The sequence below is a fragment of the Columba livia genome, chromosome Z (assembly GCF_036013475.1).
Source record: "Columba livia isolate bColLiv1 breed racing homer chromosome Z, bColLiv1.pat.W.v2, whole genome shotgun sequence".
NCBI classification, from domain to species: domain Eukaryota; kingdom Metazoa; phylum Chordata; class Aves; order Columbiformes; family Columbidae; genus Columba; species Columba livia.
Window position 1 is genome coordinate 62986212 of NC_088642.1, and position 15359 is coordinate 63001570.

The following is a 15359-nucleotide window of genomic DNA, read 5'->3' on the forward strand; positions in this document are numbered from 1 at the left end:
TAGTAGACTGGTGAACAAAATTCATAGGTGTTGGCTATGCAGAAGGCTTACAAAAGGTCTGCATCATGTCCACCATTATAAGAGGAAGTTTTATGATGCACGGCAACCTCAGTCAGTGTAACTGTTTACTCCTTTTTACTGGTCCTGTGTCTAAGGAGCAGGATTTATCCTTTCTAAGTTTATTATGAATTTGTTGTATTTGCTAAAAATTCATAGCTAAAAACTGCATGCTGCTTCTTTGATCTGGGTTGTTTTCAGTTAAAATCCCAAGAGTCCTGTTACTAACTCTAGTTTACCTTCTGATGTGATAATAGTGTCATTGTGTCACGTGTGTGTCAATATACATGTTCAAAGAGAAAAGGTTTAAGCTTGGAATGAAGTAGGGTGCAAAATAAGCTAATAAATAAAAGAAAATAGGATCAAATGGTGAATAAAATGAAAGTCAGAAAAGGAGTTTCATTTAAAGATTATTAAATATTCATTTCTGCAAATGGAGAATGAATCAAAGACATGGAGAAGTGTACTAAAAGCTTTGGTTCTACACTGAAGGAAGATATAGCATGTTTGGTTATATAAGACACAGATGGCAAAGTTAATTTCTGTGGCCCATGGCAAGTTGGCAAGAATAAACACACAAAAAACGTACTTCTGTGACCTGCAAGAATTGGGTGCACTCTGACATATTGACTTGGTTGTAGAGAAGCAGAAGAAGGAGTAGGTAATCCTTTTTCTGCTCAATGTCAGTTAAACTATGGTTGAACCTTTTCCCAGAAAACTGCATAATGTGATGTCTTGGTGACAGTTAAGATGTTTCCTGACAAAACATCCTCACCCCACTGAAAGTCATCCTCATTGATAGAGCAGAAAGAGAGTAAGAGCTCGAATAAGGCCGGTTTTGCTGAGGTGAAATTGTCCTTGCAAAGAACAGAGAAGCCTTTCATTCACTTCAGAGTCTGTTTATTTCTTCATTTCATTATGCTTCGTAGCACCTGCTTAGAATTTAGCATTTCAGGATGCTCAATATGATCATTGTCTTTTTATTTGATTATTACAATAAATGGTTAAACTGAAAGCTGTAATTTTAAGATTGGAACGTTTCATTTTCTGATTAACTTATCTTTGTCACTTCATCCTGATCTTGAAAATGCCATTTGAAGAATTTTTTAAGGTCAGTTACATGTGAATTTCCCCAGTGTTCTTTGTGTGTTTTCAAGTGAGCCTTTCTTTGCAAGTAATTAAAAAAAAAACCCTTCACAGTTGTTCTGTTTTGAATTCAAGCATTTGTCTGTGACCTTTGCTAAACCTTGTAAAATCACAAGGAGATAAGCATGAAAGAAATCATGTGCTGTTCAAGTACTTAACATCCAGGGAAATGCAGTGAAGTAGAAAGGGGATTAATAGGAGGAGGAGAGTGAGGCCAAGCCATACTGTGTTGGTAGAAGAAGGATTAGTAAGCAGACTGAACCAGGAGAGAAATTAGCAGTGCTTATTTTGGGTTAAACACTGCTGTAGGACGTGCCAAGATAGAACAGGATCTCAGAAGAGGAGAGGTACCAGAAAGAGAGAACAGGTACAATGCATGGAGAGTTGTAGCTTCATTTTCTGTTGGAGCTGCCATTAGAGAACAGCAAGGAGACACAGAGGGGAACTGCTGAGTGAAGGACAAGATAGACTAGTTAAACGCAGAAAAAAAATATGTGAATGGGGGCTGGGGACGCGTGCGTGAAAAAGGAGTTAAAAAAACTGGTGCCTTAGGTTTTCGCATTTTGTGGTAGTGCAGTAAATCTCGCTGGCAGATTAACTCCAGGAATGAACATTTCGGAAGCAATTAGAGGCCAATGAGCAGGTATAGCTCTAGGTAGTTACCATATTTTGTGCAGATAATGAGAGAAGGGAAGAACGTTAGTGTCTGTAGTCGGGGCCATTCACTTTTTCAGTTAGAGTATGGCAGTGCAGGGTTCAGAGGCACTTTCTGGGGTGGGAGGGTAGCCTGAAGGTTTATGTCACTTGTTTTCATTCTCTCTCTCTCTCTTCCAATCTCTCTCTCTCTCTTCAGAGGCAGCTAGGTGTCCCACCACAGGAGAGAAGTCAGTGTGCGCGGACTGCCAGCTCTTGGAAGGAGCTGGGTCTGCTGGATCCACCATCATGCAGCTCCCCAAGCTGCTGCTCCTTTCCCTGTCACTGCTTTGCAGCATGCTTGGCCAAGCTGGACCTCAGTTCCCTCGCCAGTGTGCTACTGTCGAGGCCCTGAGGAGCGGCATGTGTTGTCCAGACTATTTCCCTGTGTTTGGGCCAGGTACTGACCGGTGTGGTGTGTCTACAGGGAGGGGCCGGTGTGTACAGGTGACTGTTGATTTGCGACCCCACGGCCCACAGTACATGCATGATGGGCGGGATGACCGTGAGCAGTGGCCCATACGCTTCTTCAACCAAACTTGTCAGTGCAATGGTAACTTCTCTGGTTACAACTGTGGGTCATGCCGCCCCGGCTGGACTGGACCTACCTGTAGCCAGCAAATCAATATAGGTAAGAGAATCAGAAATAAAACATGAAAATTTCCTGTTGGCAATGTTTGCTTCTAAATGTAATTAGTGTATTTATTTTCTTTAAAATATAAAATGTCCCTTATATTTATTTAGCAAATGTATGTTGCTATAACATTTATCAAGGCAGCTGCTAGGTGAGTTGTTCAGCTTTTGTACCAGGCACCTACATCTGCTACCCAATAAATGATGAAACAAAACCTGCAGCCTGTGCAGAATTAGGGACAAATCCATTAAGGAATAGATATCTAAGTTGAAATTATTTGAATTATTTAAGAGTAAAACAATATATACAGATATGTATGTGTGTTTGTGAGTATGTCTGGGAGCAGTAGATATCTAGATATTATGTTTAATACCTTGCCAATACCTTAAATGTGACACCAGCTCATTTGATTCAAAATCCCTTAATAAATTTCCAAACTATGTACCTGGACTTGTAAATTTTTACTAACCTAGTTGCTATCAATGTTTTTAAAAGCCTTAACTCATGACTATGAGCTGTTGAGATGAATTAGCACAAAGACTGGTGGGACTTTCTGAGAGTTCTCCAGTTTCAGTTTAGTCCAGCATGTCAGTAAACCGATGATGAAATTTTTTTGAATGGTAATGAAGTCCTCATGGGACTAGAAAAATGTAAAATATTGTAGGTAAATTGAAAAAGATAAGGAGGCTTGGGGACAGATCCTTGTTCTCAAGTCAAAACCATGTGAATGAGCAAGACTTAAAATTTAAAGGTGGTCTTGAAATCCTGTAAAATCAGTAAACGCCCAAATGAATGACGGGTTCTGTTGACATGAGAAACAACAGGTTTCTAGCAGAACTGTACAGTGTTTCCTGCAGAAACAAATCAGTACTGCTGTTATTTTCACCAGATAGGAAATGCTTCATGAATACGAGTGCGTGTTCCTGCAAGGGTTAACAAGGCACTGCTTATCAATTCAAAATCTTAACAATAAGATTACTGAAACCTGCTAGATTACTGAAACCTACTAGATTACTGAAACTAGATTACTGAAACTAGATTACTGAAACCTACTAGATTACTGAAACTTAATAGATTACTGAAATCTATTGAGTGCTCTAGGAAAGATGATTTTATTCATCACTTGAGCTCCAAGAAGCAACCCAGAAAGCGAAAAGTATGACTCATTAATTGGAGCTGCTAAGCCAGTTTGCACCCTTTGTTGCTCTGGCTTGTTCTCACTAATAATGATAACTCTGAAAAATAACCAAGAAATACATATTAACACATACAAACTTAGGAAAGTAAAACAGGAAATAGGCAAAAAGCAGTTTTAGTTGGTTTTCTGGGGTATACAAGAGCTCTTTTTGCTTTTCTCACTTATTAAATCCTTTACTACTCAGTAAAATGCGAAGCAAATCATATTTATCATGCATGAGAACAGGAATTTAAATGGCTGAAATTAGCTTCTTATTATGATTTAAGTTTCCATATGGAGGTCATCTCTTTTGACCATCCACAGAGCTGGCCCCGGCTGCTCAGACTTTAGAAATAATTATTGAATTACTCTTGGCATCCATATAAAATAGCTGAAAAATGCAGTTTGATGCCTTCTTATCTTCTAAATTCATGCCTAACTTTACCAATAGTCCCGATTTTTTATTGTGGTTCAGACAAATGTTTTAAAATCTGAAAAGGTTAAGATGTCTATGTAAATAAAAATTAGATGAATATATTTACTGTGCTACTTAAAATTAACAACAAAAAAACCTTCAGTGACCAGGGTTAGCATATCGGTTCATTTCAACAAAACAGAAAAACATGTTTCAGGATACAGAGTCCTTGGATTAAATTCATGCTTTATAAAAGTTTTCCTATAAAATTCAGTGAGGCAAAAATATCCCCAACTGAACATATAGTGAAACAAAATTCGCTTTTACTCCACATATTAATTCATGCTTAAGACCTGTTGCTTCTCATGTCAACACACTCATTTGGACAATTATGGGTCTTACAGTATTTTTTATAATGAAAATAAGTGTATGCTGAAGTGTATGCTGTGAGGACTTCTACCTGTTTTATAGTCTAAATTTAGCCTGAAATTTTCTCCGTCCAGGTGAAAGACTGCTGGACTCCAATTGAGGTGATACAGACTCTGTTCCTCTTGCTGATATACCGATATTTCAACAAGTCAATTTTCTGCCTTGTTTCACTGTCTACATGTGGATAATGATATTTTTTAATGTTTTTGAGATATTCTGCTAAAAAGAACTAATATATGGCTGTTGTTAGTAATAGCAAGTGATGATATTAAAGAGCAATGCTGTACAGTGTGATATTCACAATTCACAAGTGAATCTGCCACTTTCCTACAACGCTTCAAGCATAAACAATCTACTGCTTCCCCAAATTGTCAAGCAGTAGAGCTTCTGATTATTGTAAATCACTATGTAGTATTCTTTCATTGTAAAGCATTACCACAGAAAACCTTAAGTATTTTGGAAGAAGTTCTGAAAGACTCCTGTGACAAAGAACAGTCTGTCATTTCTCTGACAGAATGGAAGGATAATCTGTGACAATACTTCTAAAAGCACTAGAATCATAAGGTTTCAGACTTTGTTTTTATTAGGCTTAAACTTTCTGATTGCAGAGAACACTTTTTATTTATGCACAATATGCTATGAATTGCTCCAATAAAAATTGGATGAATGTTTGAAGAAAATTTAAAAAAAAAAAAAAAAGGAAGAAAAGGAAAAAATACAGGATTATTAGGAGCAAAATTAATTAGTCTTGAGTCTTGTGAGGCCAGACTTGAGTGTCTATTACTTTAGTAACTTGTTTCCTCTGTATCCGCACAGTCAGGAGGAATCTTTTGGATCTGAGTGCAGAAGAAAGGAGGCGTTTTGTGAATGCCTTACAACAAGCCAAGGTGACAATCCACCCTGACATTGTTATTGCCACAAGAAGACGTGAGGAAATATTTGGACCAGATGGCAACACACCACAATTCGAGAATATCTCGATTTATAATTACTTTGTGTGGTCTCATTATTATTCTGTTAGGAAGACTTTTCTGGGTACAGGGCAGCAGAGTTTTGGAGGAATTGACTTCTCTCATGAGGGACCAGCTTTTGTGACATGGCACAGGTACCATCTACTGCAGCTTGAAAGAGACATGCAGGTAAAGTTCACGTTAGTGTTAAGCCATGTGTTCATGCTATGTTTTTTACAGTTAAAGAACTTACCCCCATAACCTAATAGGTAAAAATGGTAGCAGCTCTTTCTACATGTTGACATAATTCTGCTTCAATTTCAGCAATTCATTAGGTATGCTAAAGTTAATAGAGTGTATTTAGGTTTTAGACTGTCATTGTTATCTACATCCTAAATACAGTATTTCAATCAGAATAAGGGAAAATTTAAAAGTTACGTGAAAGTCTCCTGGAAAAATACATACAAATTCCAGATAATCTATAGAATGTCCTTTATCGGACCAACAAAAATTATTGCCAGTGTTATTTTTAATATCAATGCCCTGATTCTTTACTAAGTTATACTAATCAAAGCAGCAGAAATTCTAAGAAAAAATGTTATACAGAGATGGCTTGGGGATTTGTAATCACATTTTATTTGTATAGTAATGGCTAGAGAAATTAGTGTTTCATTACACTGTGTTCCATAAATCAGTGATTCTTTTGTTTCCCTTTCCTTGTGTGGGCTTCTCATAAGAGGGATAGATGATTTTATGGGCCACCATCCTTCTTAAAGAAGAGAGAATTAAGTTTTCAAGATGATGTTTAAATAGTCTTTGAAATTGCTGTGTTTCCGGTAGCTTTAATGGCTCTATATCAGGCTGCAGTATAAACTCCCTTCAAAACCTCACATTTGACATCAGTGGCATTTCATTAGGTGTAAGCCCTGAGGAGTTCTAGCTCTCGGTGATTTAAGATATACTCCTATTTATGTTAGTAAACTTGGTCATTAGTTACGCTAATTTGTCTGCCAAACATATCCTGGTATAGAAATAATGGAAGCCAGAACACACTCCAGAGCTGTTGAATTTAAACCACACTATAACCAAACAACAGTAATTTGAAGGGCTGGTATCTCTTTTCCTTCTCCCATCTGCACAGTTGTTCCACAGTTGGCTTAGTTTTTGTGCTACAAACACTGCTGTTGCTGACAGACCATTAAAAATACTTAGAAAAATCAAGTATCAGTAATAAGTGATGTTTCTTACTACTTGCAACATGGTTCCATGGAAGAGGTGCTGCTTTATTAAAGAGGGAAATCCATGACTTGGTTCAACAGTCCAACTATCTGTTCTGTTGAACAGCCAAAGGCATCAGCGTGAAAAATGACTGGAAGCTTTTATGTAGATTTCATAGATTTTTCACAGATTTTCTCTCCTTTATGAGGGAGGACTCTGACTCACACTAAGATGTTTAACTGTTTTTTTAAATCCTTCTAGCTGTGAATATTACAGCCATCTGCACACACATGTATTAACACCATGTTTATGTGGTTTAGAACATGTTGCAGGACCCCTCCTTTGGACTGCCCTACTGGAATTTTGCAACAGGACAAAACACCTGTGATATCTGCACAGATGACTTGATGGGAGCTAGAAGCAATTTTGATGTCTCCCTTATCAGCCAGAACTCAATATTCTCTCAGTGGCGAGTGATATGCGAAAATATAGAAGACTATGAAACTTTGGGAACCATCTGTAACAGTAAGTATGACTGATGGAAGATATTTGATGAAAAAAAATCCTTTTAATAATAAATAAATAGAATAATTTATATTGCAATGGCTTTTCCCAGACAAAAAGTCTTAAAATTGTTTTTGAATAGTCTTGATCCAAGTTTCATCAGTCTTCTGAGATAGTACATACTTATCACCTGTCTTGCAGTGAGGCACCAGGCAGTTCAAAATTTGATCAAGAGCTTGTAGCAGAGGAAAAGCTAAATGCTTTGAGTTCTCTTCTTATGCAGTATCTATTCATCTCCTGTGCCATAAATAATTAAATGTGGAAGTGTCACCTCCTAACTGAAACTTAAGTTTTCTTTCGACTGCTTCACTTATCACCTTCATGGCATTCTGCTCCTGAAAGAAGAACATGTAGCAAATCCTGATGTCAGCTATGTGAAACATAGTGAAAAATATTGAATCCTAACACATTTACCTCAGCTATAAGAGCCACAACACTGTATTAATCACCGACATAATCAGCTATAGTCCTTTCCCCAGCTGCTCTATCATGACATCCTCAAAATTTTTCTCCTTGGTCTCATCAAGAAATTCCTTTGGAAAGCTACAGAAAATTTTTCCAATGCATTTACAGAGTCACATATTTCAGTAAGAGTTTCCAGATGTTTTTAAAATCCTGTTGCAAAGGATACAGCACACAGGACCCCATGAAGATCCAGATTCTTTTGCCTGACATGAGGAAATGACTCATTCATTCAGTCAATGTGTCATTTGTGACGGATATTTTTTTTCCTCATGGTTCAGTCATTAAAAGGATGCATATTCTGTGGCCTACTGTTTCACATTAGAATTGTTTTCTTTCTTCTCTTCACCCCAGGCACTGAGGGTGGTCCCATCCGAAGAAATCCTGCTGGTAATGTTGCACGGCCTATGGTACAGCGTCTCCCAGAACCCGAGGATGTTGCTCAGTGTTTGGAAGTTGGTGTATTTGACACTCCTCCTTTCTATTCCAATTCAACTGACAGTTTCCGTAACACAGTAGAAGGTAAACATGACAAATAAAAGGACGTGGGACAACTACAAATAAGTCAAGGGAGAAACTTGCCATTTTTCATGTTGCAAGTATAAGTTTGGAGTATAAGTATGGAGTTGTTCTCAGCATTAAGTATTGGCTTTGGTATTAAGTGGAAGTAAATTCTGAGGAAATTACTTCATAGCTTATATCAGCTTAAACGCACAAAAGCCTCAAAAGTCTTCCACTGACATACTAAGTACTACCTGACATCAGGTCTTTGCAACCTAGTAGTAGGTTGCCATTGCTAAAAATAGATAGCCCTTGACTGCAAAATTATGCAGCTACATCCTTAAATGAGGAAAAATAGTGGTCATAGCACTGACTCTTTTATCTGAATTAAACAAAAGAAAGCAAAAGAGATTGTAAGCCTTGGTAATACTTAATGAGATGGTATTGAAGTAATAATTGAGGTCTGGGTAAAAGTTTTGCTGCTAGATTTGTCAGTCCTTCTCTGTGGGCCATTTAACTGTTCTTCTCTAAGCCCTACACATTAAAAATGAGATTTTCAGTCACTGGCATCTGAACACACACCCCTCAACACAGTTACAAGTCTAAAGACTTGATCTATGCTGTTCAACCAGTATCCTGCCAACTGCTTCAGCACTTTAGTAATCCAGAGTTTTTAACAGGAAAGACAAGGATTTATGAGAAAAGATTACCAAGTGGCAGTTCAGATCCCTGTCAGACCTCCTGTATATCCTCTAACTCTTTTGTAGAGGCATAAGTCCTACAGTAGGACATTTTTTTTCTGTTTTATTACAAAATCAAGAATCTGCACCAGGTCAACTATATATGAGAGTTTTGGATGCTTATCATGTTTGACAAATGGGCTATCAATATCGAGATAAGTATTTAAACATGGTTTTAGCCAACCAGCTGTACAAATTTTGGCTAGAGCTTGAAATGGGGAAAATTTTCATGATGCTTCAAATCCTGATTTCTGACATGAGGGTTCCCAGGTGCTGGGTACTAACAGAGTTACATAGGGTATTTCCACTGCAAAAAACAGAGCATGTGAAGCTTTCTGAGATGCATTCACAGTAAGCCTGGAAATTATGTGTAGAAACATAACAGCTGGCTCATTAGCATAGATGGCAACATATACACACCTAACTCAGTATTTAGAAAACACATTCAGTTATGCTAAAAAATATGTAGGTCCCAAATATACCTTTATTTTCATGCCATGATGAGGTTTATTTTGGCCATTTTTGCATTAGATCACCACAGCCTTGCACTCTACATTCTCAGTATTCTTTCATAAAGGCTATTTTAATCTGAAAATTACACTTGCTAGGGACATTTCTCAAATGCCATTTGGTAGAAATTTACCTACTCATTTATGATAAGCAGGGAAACACAGCAACTTGACAGTTTTTCAGAGAAAAAAAGTATCCATCTGGAACTGCAGCATCCAAACAAAATCTTCACTGGGATTTTTTGTGTTCTTTGCATACTCAGGGTACAGTGATCCTTCAGGGAAATACGACCCAGCAGTTCGAAGTCTTCACAACCTGGCTCATCTATTTTTAAATGGAACAGGAGGGCAAACTCATTTATCACCAAATGATCCCATTTTTGTCCTCCTGCACACATTTACAGATGCTGTTTTTGATGAGTGGCTGAGAAGGTATTCTGCAGGTAAGATGTTGTCATGAATAGAGGAAGGATGGGTGGTCATCAGTCTTTGTAGTCATGGGAGCTCAGCTGCTCTTTGTGGGACAGCAAGATGCCCCTAAGCTTTGGAGAAAGGACTGGGATTTTAACAGTTAGTATAGTTAACAGAGTAATAAGAAGCAAGCTCCCTTCATCACCCCACTGACATATATTCTCAAGTCACTGTCTGTGAAGGGACTTGGCCAGAGATATCAAGCACAATTCAAGAAAATAAAGTGTGCAAATACATTGTCTTCATAGAGCAAAGACAGTGCAGCCATGGAAAGTGCAAATACTCCAAGGACATTCTGACATTGTGTAGAGCAAGTATCTGTGTGGCTTCTTGTCAAACAAGATCTGATGCTATGTACATCTTCACAATTCATTTTGTCCACCTTGGATATTTACTACCAGCATTCCATTACTATTACCATATTCTTTCAAAGGATGGTCACTGTGGTCTTGCTTTTTTAAATTCTGAAAAGTGAGAAAAGGAATAAGAGAGGAAGTGAAGGAGAGGGAGGAAGAAAGGCTCTGCAAGGAAAGAATAAAAGAGGGTATAAGGAGGAAGGACGTTGTCACAGTGAACTGGGGAGATAATTCCGTGTAACCTTAAAGTCAGTGCATTAGTCTGCACAAAGCAGTGACTGTTTTCCTCTTAGGACAATCCAGCCCCCTCTTCCTTCTTCTACAGAAGACAGCTGCTGTTGCAGAACTGAGACTTCTTTGTACAGCTTCCACAACCTGCCTCATGTATTTTTCCAAAGTCAAGTATTACAAAGCCATTTTGTCCCCTTGTGGTACTCACATAACTTATCACAAGTTTTTACCTCATGTCACCAAGATGTTTTGTTTGAGTTTTTTTGTTGATTTTGAGTTTTGTTTGGTTTAGGGGAGGCGGGGTGCGGGATGGTGGGGTGTTTGTTTGTTTGTTTGTTCTTCAGCTGATTTCTCCTGATTTACCATAGCATTGCAAAAAAATTCCACTGAAGTTCATGTCAGCTGCCCTCCTGATCTGCATTAGAGAGATCCTCACCACTGTTACTACCAGACAAAGCCAGATTGTAGCAAAAACATTTTCCAAGTCCTTCATGTATCCATATTTCTCCTTTGTCATGCAAGAAGAAAGGAAAAGGCCAACACAGGATGGAAGTTATACCATTTACTGCTGGTTTCCATCAAAAAAAAGAGATGCCATTAATGGTCTTGCTTTTGGACAGAGCAGAGCCCTCCATCCTGGATCTTTCACTGGAAAACCAGTCCTTTTAGATTAATTTAAGTTAGGAACAAAAAAAAAAAAATAAAAAATGAGGTACTGAATGCCCTGAGTCACTGTTGGGGGAAAAAAAAAAAAAAAGTCATCCAAATCATTGTTATTGTATTTACAGAAGTGTGATTTCACTTTTGAATTCAGATATCTCAACATATCCACTGGAGAATGCCCCTATTGGACACAACCGACAGTACAATATGGTGCCATTCTGGCCTCCAGTTACCAATAATGAAATGTTTGTTACTGCACCAGAAAACCTAGGATACAGCTACGAAGTTGAGTGGCCAGGTAAACTGTCCAGCCTAGCTGCTTCCTCTTTTTTTCTCATCATGTCTTTCTCCCTTTAAGTTTATAAAGCATGCAATAATATTGGTTCGAATTTTACAAACTATATTTGTTGTATTTTTAAAAGTCTATTTCTCTTTTCCTGACTGGCTTTCCAAATGAGTTGTGTTTGGGATTTGGTACAGCTAAATAGCTACTGATTATAGAGAGTTCTTCCCACTAACCACTCCAGGTTTTGGAGAAGTTGTCATTTGGACCTAAACTTTGCAGAAGGTCCTTATTGCTATATCGTATGCCCTCACTAAATCACTACAGACAATGCAAATCCCTCACAGGCCAGATAGCAAAAGAGTCCAGGTCTGTTTTTAGAGTGTAGTAAGACTGAAATTTTCTCACATTTCGGAGCAAATATTATCAACTGAACTTTAAATTAGTTCTGCTTCACAATTCCTTGAATAATGACAGATACTGAAGCTTTGGCCTGTCCATCTGATGTTTATCCATATACTTAACATTTCTTTTTAATAACTTTCCCTTTTGCTTTCCTTCCCATAGCTCGGGCTCTCCGTGTCACAGAGATGATAACTATTGCAATAGTGACTGCACTGGTTCTTGTTGCAATTATCTTTGCTGCTGCTGCATGTATCGTACGTGTCAAGAAAAATAAGGATGACTTGCATCAGCCTCTTCTTACTGACCAGTATCAGCACTACTCTGATGATTATGATGGCATACCAGCACCAAGCCAGTCTGTTGTTTGAAAAGAGAATACTTTTCTGCATCTGACTGAAACTGTTGATTTTGCTGTATTTTGTAGATGGTGGTCATCCATCTCTTTCAAAATAACAAGCATAAACTGTCAGCTGTCTTGATACGTTTGCCTCAGGCTTCACCTCCTCTTTCATCACACCTAGGCATCAATAAATCACCTTTGCAATACTAATTCTGTGTTGATTTTAATTGAATTCCACTAACTCTTTGGGGTTCACCTATAAGCCTTTTTAATGCACATTTCTGCAAAATATGGTAAAATTCAGTTAACTTGCTGACAGCCAATATCACCTGACTTTACCTAGCCTTTATACTGAGAACTATTTTACAAAGTACTTTTGTGAAAAGGTGAAATTTAGAATGGACAGAAGCAGAATGCAGAATACAAGTAAACATATTGGCTAGGTGAGTGGAAATGTGTTTCAAAATAGCTAGGCAGGGAGCAACAAGGGAATTCTGAGGGGAACAAGTGTGTTTGAAATCCAGCTTTATTCATAGAAGATAGTTTTGATCTTATTGCTGCTTTTAGGTGGATCTGTGAAAACAGATTTCCCACCAAGAAGCCCCTTCAACATTCAGACACTTCAGCTGTATATTCATACACAGCTGGACGAAGGGCACATCAATTTGAAAGGACAGCTGGCAGCAGCCTTCATTTTGTTTTTATTTTGATTTTCCATTCTCTCACTCCTTTTTTTTCTCCTATTAGCCCCGTGACAGGGCATTCTCCGTGACAATGAGAGACCTTGCTTCAATTCTCTCTGCAGGAATTTTAAACCTACATCTCTTGTACTTGGAGAGAAGGCCCTAGGCATCAGGCACTAGAATAGACTTGGGAAGACAGGCATATGCAGTTGCTGTTGAATGCATTCACCATAAGCCAGTTGATGGGCAACAGACACCTGCTTTTACAGCCTGAGGTAGGGCTTGAGGAATCTGGCTTCAAGCCTCACCTCCTCTCTCTCATCATAACTGGGTAGCAATAAATCACCCAACTGTCTTCCAGTGGAGGCATATTGAATCTAAATTAGCAGTCATTAGCTGACATACAGACGTGTTCCTGGGTTCAGACTATTGAATCCCACATAATGTAATAAACCCTCTAATTGTCAGACTATAAAGTCAAGGTCTTTCTTGACTCTCTTTCTGACTCCAGCTTCAACAGAAATGGCGAGTAATTTGGACTGAGGTCCTTCAGTCTGAGGCACCTTTCCTAGACATTAAGTTATTAGGCAATGATCATTTATCTCCTCCTTCCAGCCATGCCTTCTGTGTGCTGCGTTAACCTCAGTGGTTTCAGTGAGTAATAGGTATGCTCAAATCACACTTACTCAGTTGCAAGGAAATACATAATTTATACATTGAGAATAATGTAAAGAGAAATACAAGTACTCTTGGATAGGCAAGTGGAAGATAGGTTATCATCTTAACTCATCTGACCAAGCATGTGGCACAGACAACAGCAAAAATTTACACACATAACTTATTTAGGAAGAAAACCTTCACCTGTGGCACTCAAGGCACAGAAGTTAATTAGACAAAGGTCTTTTGGGTTGCACTCTCAGTTTTACTTACAGTCTAGCCAATCAGTATTCTACATGCATAAGCAGCAGCTTTGATTTCAACTTAACTGCTTCTTTCTGTCACTCTTGCTTGTAATTAATAGCAACTTAACAAGTCATCCACTTTAGTGATTTCAATGGATTAAAGCAGGGTGATCCAATGTACTTTGGATTGGGGTCAAGAGACCTGGATTTTATTATTAGCTCTCCTACTGACCTGCTGAATGTTCTTAGGTAGCATATTTTTACCTCTGTGACTCATTTGATTCGTTTATAAAATTGAGATAACAGACCTTCCTCTGTGAAGTGTTTTTACTTCAGCAGGTAAAAAGAAGCATACAGAAGCTTGATAGCAGAAGGAAAGTGGCATGGCAAAATCAGGTCTTATGAAGGAGACATTAGCCATTGAAGTCATTCAATCTTTAAAGCAAAAGCATACATTCATGTTTTGAGCAGGCCATAAGTTTGTGGGTCAGAGAATGAAGAGACCTGCCTGTTAGTTACAGCTGCCACACACAAGTGAAGAAGATACATTTTTATAACAAACTTAGAAAAGGAACCAGCAAACATAGGAATTAGAGGGGAAAGAAAATGGAGAACTGTGTATGATTCATTCTTGATTAAAGTCTCACAAGTCTTTTTTCCTTTGGTCACTTTTTGCAGTACTCTGAACTATATCTGAGTGGGGAGAAAAAGTTCCTGCCGTTCACTGAAGCTGCTTGGTATTTGTTCCTGAGCTAATCTGATTAGGAAAAACTGGTTTGGGTTTGAAATCTGAAATGGCCTTCACAGGAGAAAATTTAAAAAAAAAAAAATAAATACCAGAAAACTGAGTGTGTGAACACTATAGGTTTTCACTTTTTATATGGAGGCAAGAAAAGGTAGCCAAAGTGACAGAGACAAAAAAAAAATATAGGAAGTGAAAAGCTGGAAAAAAGTGCTAACCGAGAAGTCCTAGGTGAAACAATTATGAAGTATGTGATGTCACATCTCCCTGCAACTTTTTCTCCCTTTTCTTCTCATGAAAATTTATTCATATGGGGGTTGGATAAGGCAGCGGTAGAGGATATCTGGAAATGCTGAGCAAATAAAGTTCATGCTGACCATGCCGAAAGCAACTGTGACATAGGTAGCAAAGAGTTAGCAGCATTAAGGAAAAACCAAGAGGAGCCTCACATCTGGATATGAGCAGGGATCTCTAAGTGTTGTCATGCAGAAACTCTCACATAAATTAAAACTAAGTAATTTATGTAAAATTTGGAAATTGTTGAATAAATATTGATAATGATGGTAAGGGAACTAAAATCCATGCATGTAATTGTGTAATTGGTCACAGACCCTTTTTTCCACAAATAGTTATTGGTCTAACTTGGATTACAACGACTATATGACTAAATACATACATATATATATGTATATATTCGGCTTCTTATGTGTCCCCTACAACTGGAGATGTTAATGATTTTTTATATTTATTTGCTTTATTAGTTCTCTAACAGTGTCTCAGTTTGGATT

General features: G+C 38.0%; 1 protein-coding gene across 2 annotated transcripts; it reads left to right on the forward strand.

The window, feature by feature from the left end:
* The first annotated feature begins 1384 nt into the window (after positions 1-1384).
* TYRP1 (tyrosinase related protein 1) lies at positions 1385-12454 on the forward strand. 2 transcript variants are annotated; one of them, XM_005499765.3, is made up of 8 exons: positions 1385-1570; positions 2057-2527; positions 5368-5690; positions 7040-7244; positions 8100-8267; positions 9759-9938; positions 11368-11514; positions 12067-12454. In XM_005499765.3, the coding sequence occupies exons 2-8, from the start codon at positions 2146-2148 to the stop codon at positions 12270-12272; spliced, it is 1611 nt and encodes a 536-aa protein (XP_005499822.1). In that variant the 5' UTR covers positions 1385-1570; positions 2057-2145; the 3' UTR covers positions 12273-12454. The 2 variants fall into 2 exon arrangements, with proteins under 2 accessions (XP_005499822.1, NP_001302454.1); NM_001315525.1 differs by lacking the exon at positions 1385-1570 and having other exon boundaries at positions 2146-2527; positions 12067-12272.
* Positions 12455-15359: the final 2905 nt, after the last annotated feature.